Source organism: Phocoena sinus, chromosome 20, assembly GCF_008692025.1.
Source record: "Phocoena sinus isolate mPhoSin1 chromosome 20, mPhoSin1.pri, whole genome shotgun sequence".
NCBI lineage: Eukaryota > Metazoa > Chordata > Mammalia > Artiodactyla > Phocoenidae > Phocoena > Phocoena sinus.
Genome location: NC_045782.1, coordinates 46,485,895 through 46,498,765, shown reverse-complemented (window position 1 = coordinate 46,498,765; position 12,871 = coordinate 46,485,895). Strand labels below are relative to the sequence as shown.

At 62.6% G+C, this 12,871-nt stretch overlaps 2 protein-coding genes across 8 annotated transcripts in view; both read left to right on the top strand.

The window, feature by feature from the left end:
• LOC116746205 (basic proline-rich protein-like) overlaps positions 1–3,153 on the top strand; it is a 20,519-nt gene extending 17,366 nt beyond the window's left edge. The window contains exons 3-7 of the mRNA XM_032617499.1: positions 963–1,082; positions 1,229–1,380; positions 1,676–1,740; positions 2,487–2,687; positions 3,009–3,153. Coding sequence (XP_032473390.1) covers positions 963–1,082; positions 1,229–1,380; positions 1,676–1,740; positions 2,487–2,687; positions 3,009–3,153 — 683 coding nt within the window. The remainder of the gene's footprint in view (positions 1–962; positions 1,083–1,228; positions 1,381–1,675; positions 1,741–2,486; positions 2,688–3,008) is intronic.
• Positions 987–12,871, top strand: SLC16A3 (solute carrier family 16 member 3). 7 transcript variants are annotated; one of them, XM_032616003.1, is made up of 6 exons: positions 987–1,082; positions 7,703–7,837; positions 8,936–9,183; positions 9,653–9,796; positions 10,093–10,857; positions 11,778–12,871. In XM_032616003.1, exons 3-6 carry the CDS (start codon positions 8,961–8,963, stop codon positions 12,029–12,031), a joined length of 1,386 nt encoding a protein of 461 aa, XP_032471894.1. In that variant the 5' UTR covers positions 987–1,082; positions 7,703–7,837; positions 8,936–8,960; the 3' UTR covers positions 12,032–12,871. The 7 variants fall into 7 exon arrangements, with proteins under 7 accessions (XP_032471894.1, XP_032471898.1, XP_032471893.1 ...); XM_032616007.1 differs by having other exon boundaries at positions 1,030–1,082; positions 9,081–9,183; XM_032616006.1 differs by lacking the exon at positions 987–1,082 and adding an exon at positions 8,532–8,591 and having other exon boundaries at positions 7,700–7,837; positions 9,081–9,183.

Here is a 12,871-nt window from a genome sequence, read left to right as displayed (position 1 = left end):
GGGGTAATCCTCCAGGGATGTTCACTCTGTCACCCTGTCCAGGATGAGCTGGAATCTTTGCCAGAGACACCAATGCCTGGCCTCCTGTAGTCCCAGAAGACTCGGGTGTCATTTTGAAGTAGGTTCAATGGAAAGTGGTCCTGTGGCTCAGGGGCAGCCACCAAGTGGTGTCCTGGTCCCAGGCCACCAATGGCCACACTCCCTGGTGCCTCCTCAAACCTTAGTTCTTTCCATCTTGCAGATGAGAAAACCAGGGGTTTGAAGCTCCTTGCCCAGGATCAGCCAGGATCAACGCTCCCCTTAGATGAGTGTCCGCGGGGTGTGGGGATGTGGAGTATGCCTTGGGCCCCCCACCATACCCCCAGCACAGCCAGTTCTGGGAGCGCGAGAGGAGGGGCAGCGGCTGTTATCTGGCTCAGCAGCGCACAAAGCCACAGGGGGAAACGGAAGTCAGAGAGGACGGAGGCCTTGCCCAAGATCACCCAGGCAGTGCGGGCTGGGGGTTGGGGGGCCAGGGCGGGTGTCGGCCCCGAAGTTTGGATGGGGGCGCAGATCCCGGGGGGCTTGGCCAGGGAGGCCTGCAAAACCCCAAAGCTGAGCCAAGAGGTGGGAACCCCACGGGGTCCGCGGGCACTTCGCGGCATGGGGTGCGCCTGGATGCGCGCGCTCACCTGTCAGAGGGCGCGGCTCGGGGCGCGGGGGGCGACGGGGGTCACTGCGGGACCCAGTTGGGCTCCCATCAAGCCCAGGCAGAGGGAAGCGAGCGCCCACAGAGTGGGAGACGGAGGGGCGGGAGGGGGCTGCGCGCCCGGGCTCCCAGCCCAGCGCCAGGGGATGGCGAGGCTGGGGGCCCGGTCTGAGGGCGCGGGGGAGCGGGACTGGTCGGGCGAGAAGGCACAACCCGCGCCGGTGTCCGCGCCGTCGGGGAGCACTGGGGCGCCCCTCCCGCGGGGTCCATGCAGGGCGGCGCCAGGCGGCGGTGACGTACACTGGGGAAGTGCCGCGCGAGCGGCCTGAGTCGCCCCCGGCACCGCGCCCGGCAGCTAGGCGAGCAGAGACGCGCGGCGGCCGAGCGGCAGCAGGTAGGCACTGCCCGGGTGTTTCCGCGGCTCCGGGACTGGGACCCTCTGAGTCGCCCTGGCGCTGAGTCTGCACCCGGCGTGGGAGCGTCCTTGGGGTCCGCGCTTCTGCCTTTCGCCCTCCTGGTCCGGGGGCGCCCCGGGCACAGATGAGCCCCCTCCCGGGCGGCCCCCATTGAGGGCCCCGGGGAGCCAGCCGCACCCCTCCGCGCCCTCGGACCCGAGTCACGCGACCCCGACTTCCCCAACTCATCTGGGCGCCCCTCCGTCGGGCAACCCTCGGGCTGCAGCTCCGGTTCCGGTATAAATAGCTCGGTTCGCGGCGAGTGGATGGGGCTCGCTGGCTATATTTGGTGGGGCTAACGCCCCCTTGCCGCGGCCCGTGCCCCCTTGCCGGGGGGATTGGGGAGCACGTGCGCTCCAGGTCGGGGCGCCCGGGTGGTGGTGCCCGAGGGCCGGTCCTCTCTCTCACCTCCCTGTTCTTACCGCCGCCCTAAACACTCACCAACCCAAACCCGCCCTCAGGCAAAGGCTTCTGATCCAGTCCCTGGGCAGAGAGAACGGGTACCCCCCCCCCCCCCCCCCCCCGCCTCCAGGATCAGACTGGAGTCCCTGAGCTCGCCTCACCCCCCTCCCAGGCCCCTAGCCCTGGGAAAACCAGGTGGGGCCTCAGGGGCCTTGGTTTACTTACCTGAAAAGTGGGTTGACAACTTACCTACATGGATGCTGGCCCAGGCCCGTGGCTGGCAGGCCTGTGAGTGGAAGGGGAAGCAGTTGGGGTCATGGCCGCTGGGGTGGGGTGGGGGGTGCCTGGATTCTGGGTGAGGGACAAAGGGGCAGCCCAGGGCCCAGAGTGCTTCTCTGTCCCAGATGCACTAAGCTGCACACCCAGAGGTGCCTGGGCTGACAGGATCACTCTGTGTGATGACCATGGCCGGGCAGAATGGTCTGAGGGACAGGAGGTGGCAGCTGGACCAACGGCCTTCATGCAGCCGAGGTCAGAGGGGCTTGTCCAAAGCCAACGGCAGGCGTGTGTGCTGTGTGGGTTAGTGGGTTCAGGGGTCCACTGCCTCATTCTGAAGGCCCAAAAGTCTTCAGGGGTCAGATGGGCACTGGGAGGGACAGGGACAGATGCAGGAGTGTGTCCTGGAGGATGGACTGGGCCCTTTGGGCTCAGCTGTTAAGGAGTTGCTCCCATGGTGGGAGGTCTGCCCCCAAGGGGCTCTGAGGGCATGGGTGGCAGTGCCCAGACAGGTGTGGAGCCTTCCTGCCCAGCAGTCTGTGGTGTAGACAGTGCCTGGGGTGGACTTTGGGAGGCCTGATCCCAAGACAGGCTCTGTAACAACCCCATGTAACCTTGGGCAGGGCCTGATACCCAGGAGGCAACACAGCTCTCACCCACTCCAGCTGGACACCTCAGTTTGGAGGGCAGAAGGAGCGGGAGGTGTTCACGCTCCTCAGGACACTGGCCAGGGACAGTGTGTGGAGCGGGGTCTGTGGGGTCCCACGCACTGGCTGGTGGTGTCCGTATGACAAGGCTGACTTGCACCAGGGCGGTCCTTCCAGAGACCTGGCAGGTGTGGAGGGGGCCAGTTCAGCCCCCGGGAGGTGAGGAGCCCAGCAGAGCGACCCCAGGGCCCCGGGCTGGCCCTTCTGGGAGGTGACCAGTGGAGAAGACAGCCAGGCAGAGCGATCAGTCCATTGGAGACACCTCCGGATCAGGCAAGATTAGGCCTCGGGCGCACTGGGCCCCGACACAGGGGCGGGGCAGGAGCGGACAAGGCATGGGGCTCCTCATGGCTTCGCCTCGGCGTGTGCAGACCTCCCGGCTTCAGTCTCCATCTGTGAAACCGGCTGTGCGGGGAAGTGGGTCCCGGAGACCCGGAGTTCTCAATGTTGCTAGCTCCAACTCGCGCCCACCTGGCCCAGCCCCAACGGGGGGACAGTGAAGCGGGCCCCGCTCTGTGAGAGCCGCGGGGTCCCCTTCGGCGCTGGGGGACGCCCAGTGTGGCTCCGGGGCTCGCTGACCCGGGCAGTCCCGCGGCTTGGCTGTGCGCTCTGGCCAATACGGTAGCGGGCGGGAGGGCGCCTACTCCAGGCAATACGGCGGCGGCTCCTCCCTTGGCGCGGTCACGTCCCCCACGTCCCGCGCGCGGCCATGCAGGGGGGCTGGGGCGGGGCCGTGCGGAGCATCCTCTCTCCCAACGCCCCCCCCCAGCCCCCCGCTGCCGGCGAGGTCGGCCTGACCCCCCACCTGCCCAGCCAGAAGCTGGAACGGGAAGGAGGGTCCGTTGTCCGTCCTGCACCCTCGGGTCCGGTGGGGGTGGTGGTGGTGGGTGGAGCTTAGGGTCCCTCCACATCCCCCTCCCCAGCCGTTCTCCCCTCCTCAGCCACCTCCCCTCTCCTACTTGTTCCAAAGGCCCTATGGTGGCCCTATGGTGGTGGGAGCTGGGAACCCAGTTTTGGTGGAAGGGGCCCCTCTTGGCTGGTGGGGCTTGCCGACACAGAGACCACCTTCTGGGCCTTGGCCTTAGGTTACAGGCTTTCGGGTTGGGGGGCTGTAGGGAGTTGAGGAATGGGACAAGGTGGCCACGTGGATGGGCAGGCCAAGCACTTGCAGGCTGGGCAGGGTTGGGTCAGGGCCTGGAGGAGTGCAACTTGGGCCTGCTCAACTACCTCCTGGCCCCTCCTCATTGCCCACTGAGCTCTGTAGAGGAGGGGGCTCTAACAGGGTAAGCACAAAAACATCCCCAGGGCCACTCTCGAATGGCCTCCTCCTGTCATAACGGGGTGATGGTGGTGGAGCGGAGAATGACTCAGAGCTAGGGGCTGGCCTGGGGCGCAGTGTCCAATCTGGTGAATGAGGCCACTGTTTCCACCCCACCAGCCCCTGCAAGAGGACGTGAGCCCACCTGAGAGTTTGCAGGGGCACTGGGCATGCGGTGGAGAGCTGTGTGGTCAGTGGAGGTGGGGTGGAGGGCCCAGGCCACCCACTGCCCGGCTCCCACCTCCCCAGAAAAAGCCCCAGTCACCTCCCTCCAGTCACAGCTCCAAACACAGGTGAGGGCAGGGCTGAGGTGGGCATCTGGGGTCCTTTCCCCCTTCTTGGGAGGGAGACAGACACTCTGACCAGTGGTGGATGGGTGAGTGTGTCCTGGATCTTCTGGTTACCTGTTTGCACAACAGGGGCAGTGGGGGAAGGAAGAAGGGGAGGTCCTCCCTCCTCCTGAGGTGCAGCACCCTCTTGCCTGTCAGCTACCCCCATGGGCTTCAGGGGCCTTGGGGCTCAAGGAGCCAGGTGCTAGCCACCCTGGCCTGCTTCCCTGTTGCTCAGGCATGTCTCCCAAGCCTCCTGGTGCAGGAAGAGTCAGGAAGAAACGTAATTGCCCCTTTCCTGCCCTGCCCACCTGGAGCTAGTCTCCAAGGACTAGAAGTCCAGTTAGGTAACTGGCCAGCCTAGAAAGTGCACCGACTAAGCACCTGGGACAGGCCACAGGCTCTAGGGCTGGGGGCCCCCCGCACTGAACCCTGCTCCCTGGGTTCATGGCCTGCCCTGGGGACTGATGGGCCACAGACCCAGGACCCGAGGTGGGTGAGGGGACTGCCAGTACAGAGGCCTAAGGAGCAGCGGCAAGCTGTGGCTGGATTGGAGTGGCAGAAGGGGTCTGGGAGGTGGTGAGGCCAACAGGATGTGAGTTCAGGGCTGGCTCTGAGGTAGGCGTGTGGCGTTGGGTTGGGAACACATTGGTATGGGGTTTGCACTAGCTCTCCGGGTGGATGTGTGGGGGTGGGGGTGAGGCTGAGGCTGGACACCGTCACCACCAAGATGGCATTCAAAGTGGGTGAGTGTAGGCAGAGAAGGGGGGCACTGGGGAGAGGGGTAATGCAGAAGCTGGAGCCTGACCCCAGCTGGGACCCTCACCCAGATAGCCAGTGGACCCCTGAGGGAGCAGCTGGTGGGAGCCCTTGATTTGGGAGGGCACAATGGTCGGGTCATTCTGAGGGACCTCTGTGTACATTCCTCTGAGCTGGGACCTGGGGGGCAGCCCCTGGAACCTCACCTGACCCAGAAGCAGGCACATACACCCCACCTGGGAGATCAGCTTTCTGAGGCCCAGAGGGCGGGTTATTTCTGGGCTGCGTACGTGGTTTGCATGCTTCTCTGGGAGACTAAATGTCACTGAAAGGACAGCCAGCCGGCATGTGCTCACAGATGTGCTGGTGCCACCTCCCTCTGCGCTGCACTGAGGGTCTCCGACAGGCCCCCAAGGGGGCTGCTCCTCTCACCCTGGGTTTTCCTTGGAACACCAGTCAGCCTGTACCCAAGCCTGCCTCTTCAACGTGACGGGCTGGGCTGATGACATTTTGCTCTTGGAAATCCCAGCCCCTTCTCCACCCACCCCATAAATACAGAGAGCACTGCTGAGTGAAATCCCTTTGCCCCCAACCTAGAGCCCCCCAGTCCTCCATCATCTTCCCTGCTTGCTCACCACCACCTCCACCTCTGTTGGCAAATTGAAATTCACTAGAAACCTCAGTTTGAGGACCATCTGGTGTGGGGAACAGGGCGGGGGTCATTTCAGTGTGGCTGGCACCCTGGGCTGGGGGGTTAGCTGGAGTAGGGTCTGAAGTGCTTCTGGGGCATTCAGGGGTTGGTGGGAGAGATGACCATACTGGGCCTTGGTCCAGGCACAAAAGGTGGCCCCCTCCCCACGTGAGCTTCACATGGCAGCCCCTTGGCCCACACAGGTCCCAGAACACACTGAACCCTCCTGCCTCTGGGCCTTGGCACCCATCCCTCTGCCTCCTCACCCTCCCAGATGCTAGTTCTCCTGAGGATCCTGGGGGCCTCCAGGGAGGGCCCAGCCCTGGCGGGCAGAGAATGGGGCCTCAAAGGTTGGGGTGCCCATGATCCCCATGGTGCACCAGGCATGGCTGATGGAACCACGGAAATCTCAGAGGGAGGCCCTCCTTTGTTCTGTTTTGGAACCTTGGGTTTATAAGAGTTGGGCTATTCCTAATTGCTCGGCCCAGACACACTCCCCTCCTTGGCCTCTACATGGCCCACTTGATTTACTTTAAAAAGCCCACAACCCCAAACATGCCAGGATTCTGAGGACAACCAGCCCCTCAGTGCCCCCATGACCATGACCACTGTCCTGAGTCCTGGGTCTGGGGTTCCTGTACTTTCTGCCTTAAATAGCGTCACTGCATCAATAAGTATTGCTTAAGGTAAGTATATCTTAGGAATGTTCCCATTCCTAAGATATACTTATTAGTTTTTTGTTTTTTTTAATATCACTCAGATGCATGTACCTTAGAGATCTTTTAAACTTAACGCTATCAAGGGGAAGGGACAGCAGCTTGGTACCCCCACCCGGGAAGTTTGGCTGTGGATGACCTTTGTCCATTTGTCCCGTTCCAGGCTCAGGCACCCGGCTGTGTTGTCAAAGGCAGGGCTCTGGAGGAGAACCTAGGGGTGGACCACACCGAAGCTGTGCTCAGACTGTCCCGTCCCAGGTTCTGTGTAGCCTCAGATGTGGAGGTGGCCACCCAGGGGGCTATGCCAGGTCACGGGTCTGTGCACACATTTGCAGGAGGATGGGGGGCTCCCTTGGCTGGGGTGCCCCCGTGCACCCTTCAGCTGTGTCCCCCGGATGGCTGCGCAGCCCTTGGTCTTGGACGCACCCTTCATCCTGCTCACTGAAGCCCAGGAGCCTTCCAAGCACCGGGCAAAGTGCTTGAAAGAGCACTGGGGTCTGAGTGCCGGGAGAGGTGAGGGCTTCTCCTAGGTTTCCCAAAAGTGGCGCCTGTGGCCCTGGCCCAGCTGAGAACTAGCAGAGGCTCTGAAGGTGGACCTCTGGCCCAGTCTGGGGTGGGGGGCAGGGCTGCTGTTCTGCTCTGGTGGGCTGTGTCTGCCTTGTCATCACCCTGACAGCCAGCTGGCTCCTGGAGGTCTGGTCATCAAAGGGTGGTGCCCACGGACAGCAGCTACTTCTTAGAATCACCTAGGATGCCCTTAAAAAACAACCCCCCCCCAACCCCCTTTGAATCAAAGCCCAGGACCTCCCTCCACTGCTGAATCAGAACCTTGGATACCCAACCGTCCACTGAATCAGAGACCACCCCTCGCACTGAATCAGATCTCAGACGCCCCACCACCGCTAAATCAGAGCCCAGATCCCCCCAGACTACTGAATCAGAGCCCCCAGAGGGCACAGCACCTGTGGTTGGGGTGCTGGGGGGCAGGCTGGAGGCAGTGGGGGTGGTGGGGAACAGGGAGTGTGTCTTATTTTCCACATTCCTTTCCCACCACACTGAAGCTGTGCTCAGACTGTCCGGGGATAGAAGCCCTTGTCCTCATTCCAGAGTCCGTATAGGTTCTGTATAGCCTCAGATGAAAGGGTGGCCACCCGGAGGGCTGTGCCAGGTCAAGAAGGATTCAAGGAAAAGGGGCAAGGGGTGGAGTCGGGACAGATTATGAAACCCAGGAAGGCGGCTGACAGGAAGGGGGCTGTGGTGCTGCGTGTCCAGCTCATGCAGGAAGTGCTCGGGCATCGTGGAGGTGGAGTGTTTACACCACCAAGTCAGCAGATACTACACATCAGCGCTTCCCCCACCAGGGAGGTGGTTTATAGCTCGCCGCTGGTGGGGAGACACGAGAGCTTCAGTGGGCAGCAAGCGGCTGGATCCGACACGCCCTCCCTTCCCCGCGCCTGCAGCAAGGCCTACTCTGTCCTTCAAACAGCTTCTGTCAGGTGAGGTGGGGGCATTAGGCCACCAGGCTGATCTCTGGGATTAGGGGGTTTCTGGAGCAAGGATCAGGGAGGGGTTGGGGGATGAAGACGGGAAGGGAGGGGAGGATCTCCAGGTGGAAATCTGCCTGCAGTGTTTCAAGTTACTGGGCCTCAAACGAGCTTAGTTCCTGGGGTTTAAAAGAGGAAAGTTGACCCTGAGCTTCTTCGGGTTTGGGGCCAGCAGTGGGTGCGGCCAGCTCCCTCCTTGGCAGCCTGGGGGCTAGAATGGTTTGCTCTGGTAGGCTGGATGGAAGTGTGTCCCTCCTGCCCTTCCCTCGCTAGAAGGGTTAAACTCCAGCAGCCGACAGGCACCTTCCACCTGGGCTGGCCCTGCTGTCCTCAGGCTCCCAAAAGAGCTGCTGCAGGTGGATGATAAAGACGTGGGACGAGTCTGGGCCAGCACAGCGACCCCCGCCCTCCCCCCCACAGCACAGCCTGTGTGAGCCTCTTCTTCAGACTCTCACTTCTTGTGCAGTGCGATCAGAGTGGAAAGGATCGGGGAGCCCTGTCCCCCTGGGGGTGGGAGAGCAAGGCTGGCCACATCTAGATTGAGGTCTCAAGGGACTGCAGCCTAGATTGGGCCCTGGGTCCTCACCAGGGCTGGCTTCACTGCCCGAGGTGCTGGCTGCTAAAACCACACTGCTTCCCAACACAGGGTCAGGCAGGAGGCCAGAGCATGGCTGACTTCCCCACTGGGGTCTGCCCTCCTCAGGAGGTAACTTGAGACATGGCTGAGCCCAAAAAAGTCACTGCCCTTTAAAGCCAGCTGTATGGAAGCAGGCCAGGCCTGAGCAGGGGAGGGAGGAGGAGTTGCAGCTGCTGGTCACCCCAGACCTCCCTGCCCTGCACCCAGCACAGGCGAGGGTCAGAGGCAGGGCTCTCAGGTAACGTCGGGCACGTGGCCTGGGCCAGAGCTGAGCTCCTGCTGGGGGCTGAGGCCTGAAGGGAGGGGTGGTCGGCCTGGGTGCCAGCCCTCAGGTGCATCTCTGTCCCCACACTGCAGGGCTGTAGCTGGGTGACTGCCTGACAACTGAGTCAGCCTGGCTTCCTCTTTCTCAGGGACGCAGAACCAGCCCTCCTGGCCATGGGAGGGGCAGTGGTCGAAGAGGGCCCGACGGGCATCAAGGCCCCAGATGGGGGCTGGGGCTGGGCCATCCTTTGGGGCTGTTTTGTCATCACAGGCTTCTCCTACGCCTTCCCCAAGGCGGTCAGCGTCTTCTTCAAAGAGCTCATACGAGAGTTTGGGATAGGCTACAGTGACACAGCCTGGATCTCCTCCATCCTGTTGGCCATGCTGTACGGGACAGGTGAGGGGCCGTCATGCCAGGTGACTGCCTCTGGGAGTTCATCAAGTTCAGTTCTGGACAAAAAGGCCTGGGGGTCAGGGGTTGGGTAGCGCGCCCAGCGTCTTCAGCCCCGGTCCCCAGGGGCACCTGGTGGGAAGCCCTCGAGGATGCCGTGGTCTCCAGAGTGCAGACGAGCACAGGCCAAGGCTGTCTGGGACCCTGTCCAAAGGGCTGTGTCTGCACAGCTGTGCTGGATCCCGGAGCTGTTCTTGCTGCCTGCACAGACCAACCAGAAAAGACCCCTCTAATGGGGACCGTTCCTTGTGAGCCATGCTTTGCTTAAAAGACGGGCGAGCGTGACCTGCACGCTGGGCACCTGGTGCCCCTGTGTATCCTGAGCCAGGGGCAAGGGGGCATCAGGGAAGGGCAGGTCTCTCTGGGCATGGAGAGCCTCGGTCCCACCCCTCAGCTGCTGTCCCCCATCCTCCAGGCCCGCTCTGCAGCGTGTGTGTGAATCGCTTTGGCTGCCGGCCCGTCATGTTCACAGGTGGCCTCTTGGCGTCCCTGGGCATGGTGTCTGCATCCTTCTGTGGAAGCATCATCCAGCTCTACTTCACCACTGGGGTCATTACCGGTGAGTGAGCCCCGCCAGAAGTGGGGCAGCCGGGTGGCGATGGCTCATGTTGATGGAAGAGAAAGGACCTCCCAGGGGTGGGCAGCTGTGGGGTGTACCCACCCAGAGCCATCCCGTCCCTCGTTCCCCGTCTGTCTCTCCCGGGCACGTGGGTTGGCAACAGGGGCTCTGAACACACACCGAGTCTCCTCATGTCGACGCCTGTCAGACCCACAAACAGAATCGTTCAGGCGGGAGCCCGTGCTGGGGAGAACTGGGGCTGGGCCACCTGCGCTCACCCGCCCATTCCCCCCCAGGCTTGGGTCTGGCCCTCAACTTCCAGCCCTCACTCATCATGCTCAACCGCTACTTCAACAAGCGGCGTCCCATGGCCAACGGGCTGGCGGCAGCGGGCAGCCCGGTGTTCCTGTGCGCCCTGTCCCCGCTGGGGCAGGTGCTGCAGGACCACTATGGCTGGCGGGGCGGCTTCCTCATCCTGGGCGGCCTGCTGCTCAACTGCTGCGTGTGTGCTGCACTCATGCGGCCCCTGGAGGCGCCCCGGCTGGCTTCAGGTTCGGGGCCCGGGCCCCAGCGGCCATCCCGGCGGCTCCTGGACCTGAGCGTCTTCAGGGACCGCGGCTTTGTCATCTATGCCCTGGCCGCCTCCATCATGGTGCTGGGGCTCTTTGTGCCGCCCGTGTTTGTGGTGAGCTACGCCAAGGACCTGGGTGTGCCCGACACCCGGGCGGCCTTCCTGCTCACCATCCTGGGCTTCATCGACATCTTCGCGAGGCCCACCGCCGGCTTCATCACAGGGCTCAAGAAGGTGCGGCCCTACTCTGTGTACCTCTTCAGCTTCGCCATGTTCTTCAACGGCTTCACCGACCTCACGGGATCTACAGCCAGTGACTACAGTGGCCTGGTGGTCTTCTGCATCTTCTTCGGCATCTCCTACGGCATGGTGGGGGCCCTGCAGTTCGAGGTACTCATGGCCATCGTGGGCACCCAGAAGTTCTCCAGTGCCATTGGCCTCGTGCTGCTGCTGGAGGCCATAGCTGTGCTCATTGGGCCCCCGTCGGGAGGTGAGTGCTGGGGGCAGGGTGGGGAGCGAAGTACCTCCACTCCCTGAGGCCTGGCCAGGCCTCCGGGCAGTTCCCACACCTGCTCTTCCTGGGGACGGTACTCACCATGGGGGGATCTTAGCTGGAGGGACCCCCCTCCCTCACTGCTCTCAGCCTTGTCTAGCCAGGCCACCATGTACCTCAGCACATGGCCAGCTGGTGTCAGGAGAGAACATGGCCTCTCACGCACCCTGGGTCCCCCTCGGTTCACTGTGGGAGGAGGCCACGGGCTTGAGTTGTGGCCCAGGTGATGGCTCCAGGGTGGAGTGCTGGTCCTCCTTTCTGGCTGTCCCCACACGCCGGGGAGGCTCAGAGCTGAAGGTCGGGCCGGCTTCTGTTACGTTGGGCTTTTGCTTTATTTTTTGATAACTGAGAAAATAATGGTGTGCGATTAAAATGGTGTGGACGGTGGGAGCAGTGTGACCAAGTCCCCACCAAGCCTCTGCACCTGGGTTTGGGTCTCTCCAGCCAACCCTGTAGTCCCCCTACCTCCCACTTGGCCTTGGGCCTCTGGCTCTTCCTGCCTGGAGAGGTCTGGGGCGAGGGTGAGGAGGTACCTGAATCGTCACTGTCTCGGGGTCCCAGGGTCCTTCTGGGGCCCAGGTGGTTCCTATGAGGGCCGCCACAGTGACAGGCAGTGGGGCCAGATCCCTCCAGGTGCCTCCACCTGGCGGGGGATGAGGCCCCACCGGAGGCTCTGCTCCAAACCCTTGTCAAAGCCACTCTGCTTTAGCCTCTGAGTCTGCGCGGCCCGGGGGAAGGTGGTGGGGGTGAGGGTGGCTGCCTCAGGGGCCCTGGGCTGTCCCCGGCAGGGCACTGGTGACTGGGGGGATCCGGGGGAAGCTTCAGCCCTGGGCTGACCCTGTCCCCCTGCACTGCAGGCAAGCTCCTGGATGCGACGCACGTGTACCAGTATGTGTTTGTCCTGGCGGGGGCTGAGGTGCTGGCCTCCTCCCTCGTGCTGGTGCTGGGCAACTTCTTATGCATTGGGAAGAGGCCCGAGGCGGCCACGGAGGAGGAGCATCACAAGCCCCCCGAGGACGTGAAGGTGGACTCTCGGGAGGTGGAGCAATTCCTGAAGACAGAGCCTGAGAAGAACGGGGAGCTCGTTCACACCCCAGAAACGAGCGTCTGAGCTGGGGGAGGCCAGCAGGGGTGGCAGGGAACTGGACAGGAACCATCAATGCTCGTATTTATTTCACAAACAGGACTAGCTTGGGCGGGGCCGTTGGCTCCACGCCGGCCGCCCGGGCAGCGGATCATCGCCCGATCAGTGTTTTTCAGGGGAGGTGGCAGGGTGGAAACGTGTCATTCCAAGGTGGATCTGTGGTGAAGCCAAGCCGTGAGGTTATGAGCGGTCTGCACCAGGGACCCCACCTGCTGACCCCAGGGAGCCCGGTGCCCACCGCTGGGCTCAAGGACCCAGAGACCCACGCTTTGGAGACAACACGATTTTAATCAGGGGGCGGGGCCGGGGACAGCTGCGGAGCGGGCACTGCCACGACAGGCCTCCCTGCGTGCCCGTGAGCACCCCATCCTGCCTGGTCTCCCCATGTGCCCCAGCCCACCCCTCTTTGAGCGTCCAGTGGACAAAGGTCCCTCCTTCACCTCTGAAGGTTTGAGATAAACCTGCATGTGGGAGGCACCATCTCAGAAGGAATATCTTCCAGGAGCTGCAGGAGTTTTGCTCTACGTAGGGGCAGTATTCTAACTGTTCACCCCAAATCTCACTTTCTCAACAAATAGCCTGGTTATTTTTACAAAGTGGTTCTGGTCCTTGTCAGCCATGTCGGCCTTCTAAGCACTGCTGGTTCTGGACCCTGCCCTGATGGACCCCAAACGGCTCAGAGTGTTCACACAGCACCCTGGTGGCTGGCAGGGAAGGGGCCACGCTGCAGGGGTGGGTCCACTGAAGCTGAGATATACGTGTGGTTTCTGTTCACTGGTGTGTGTTTAAAGAAAATGATCTGCCTTT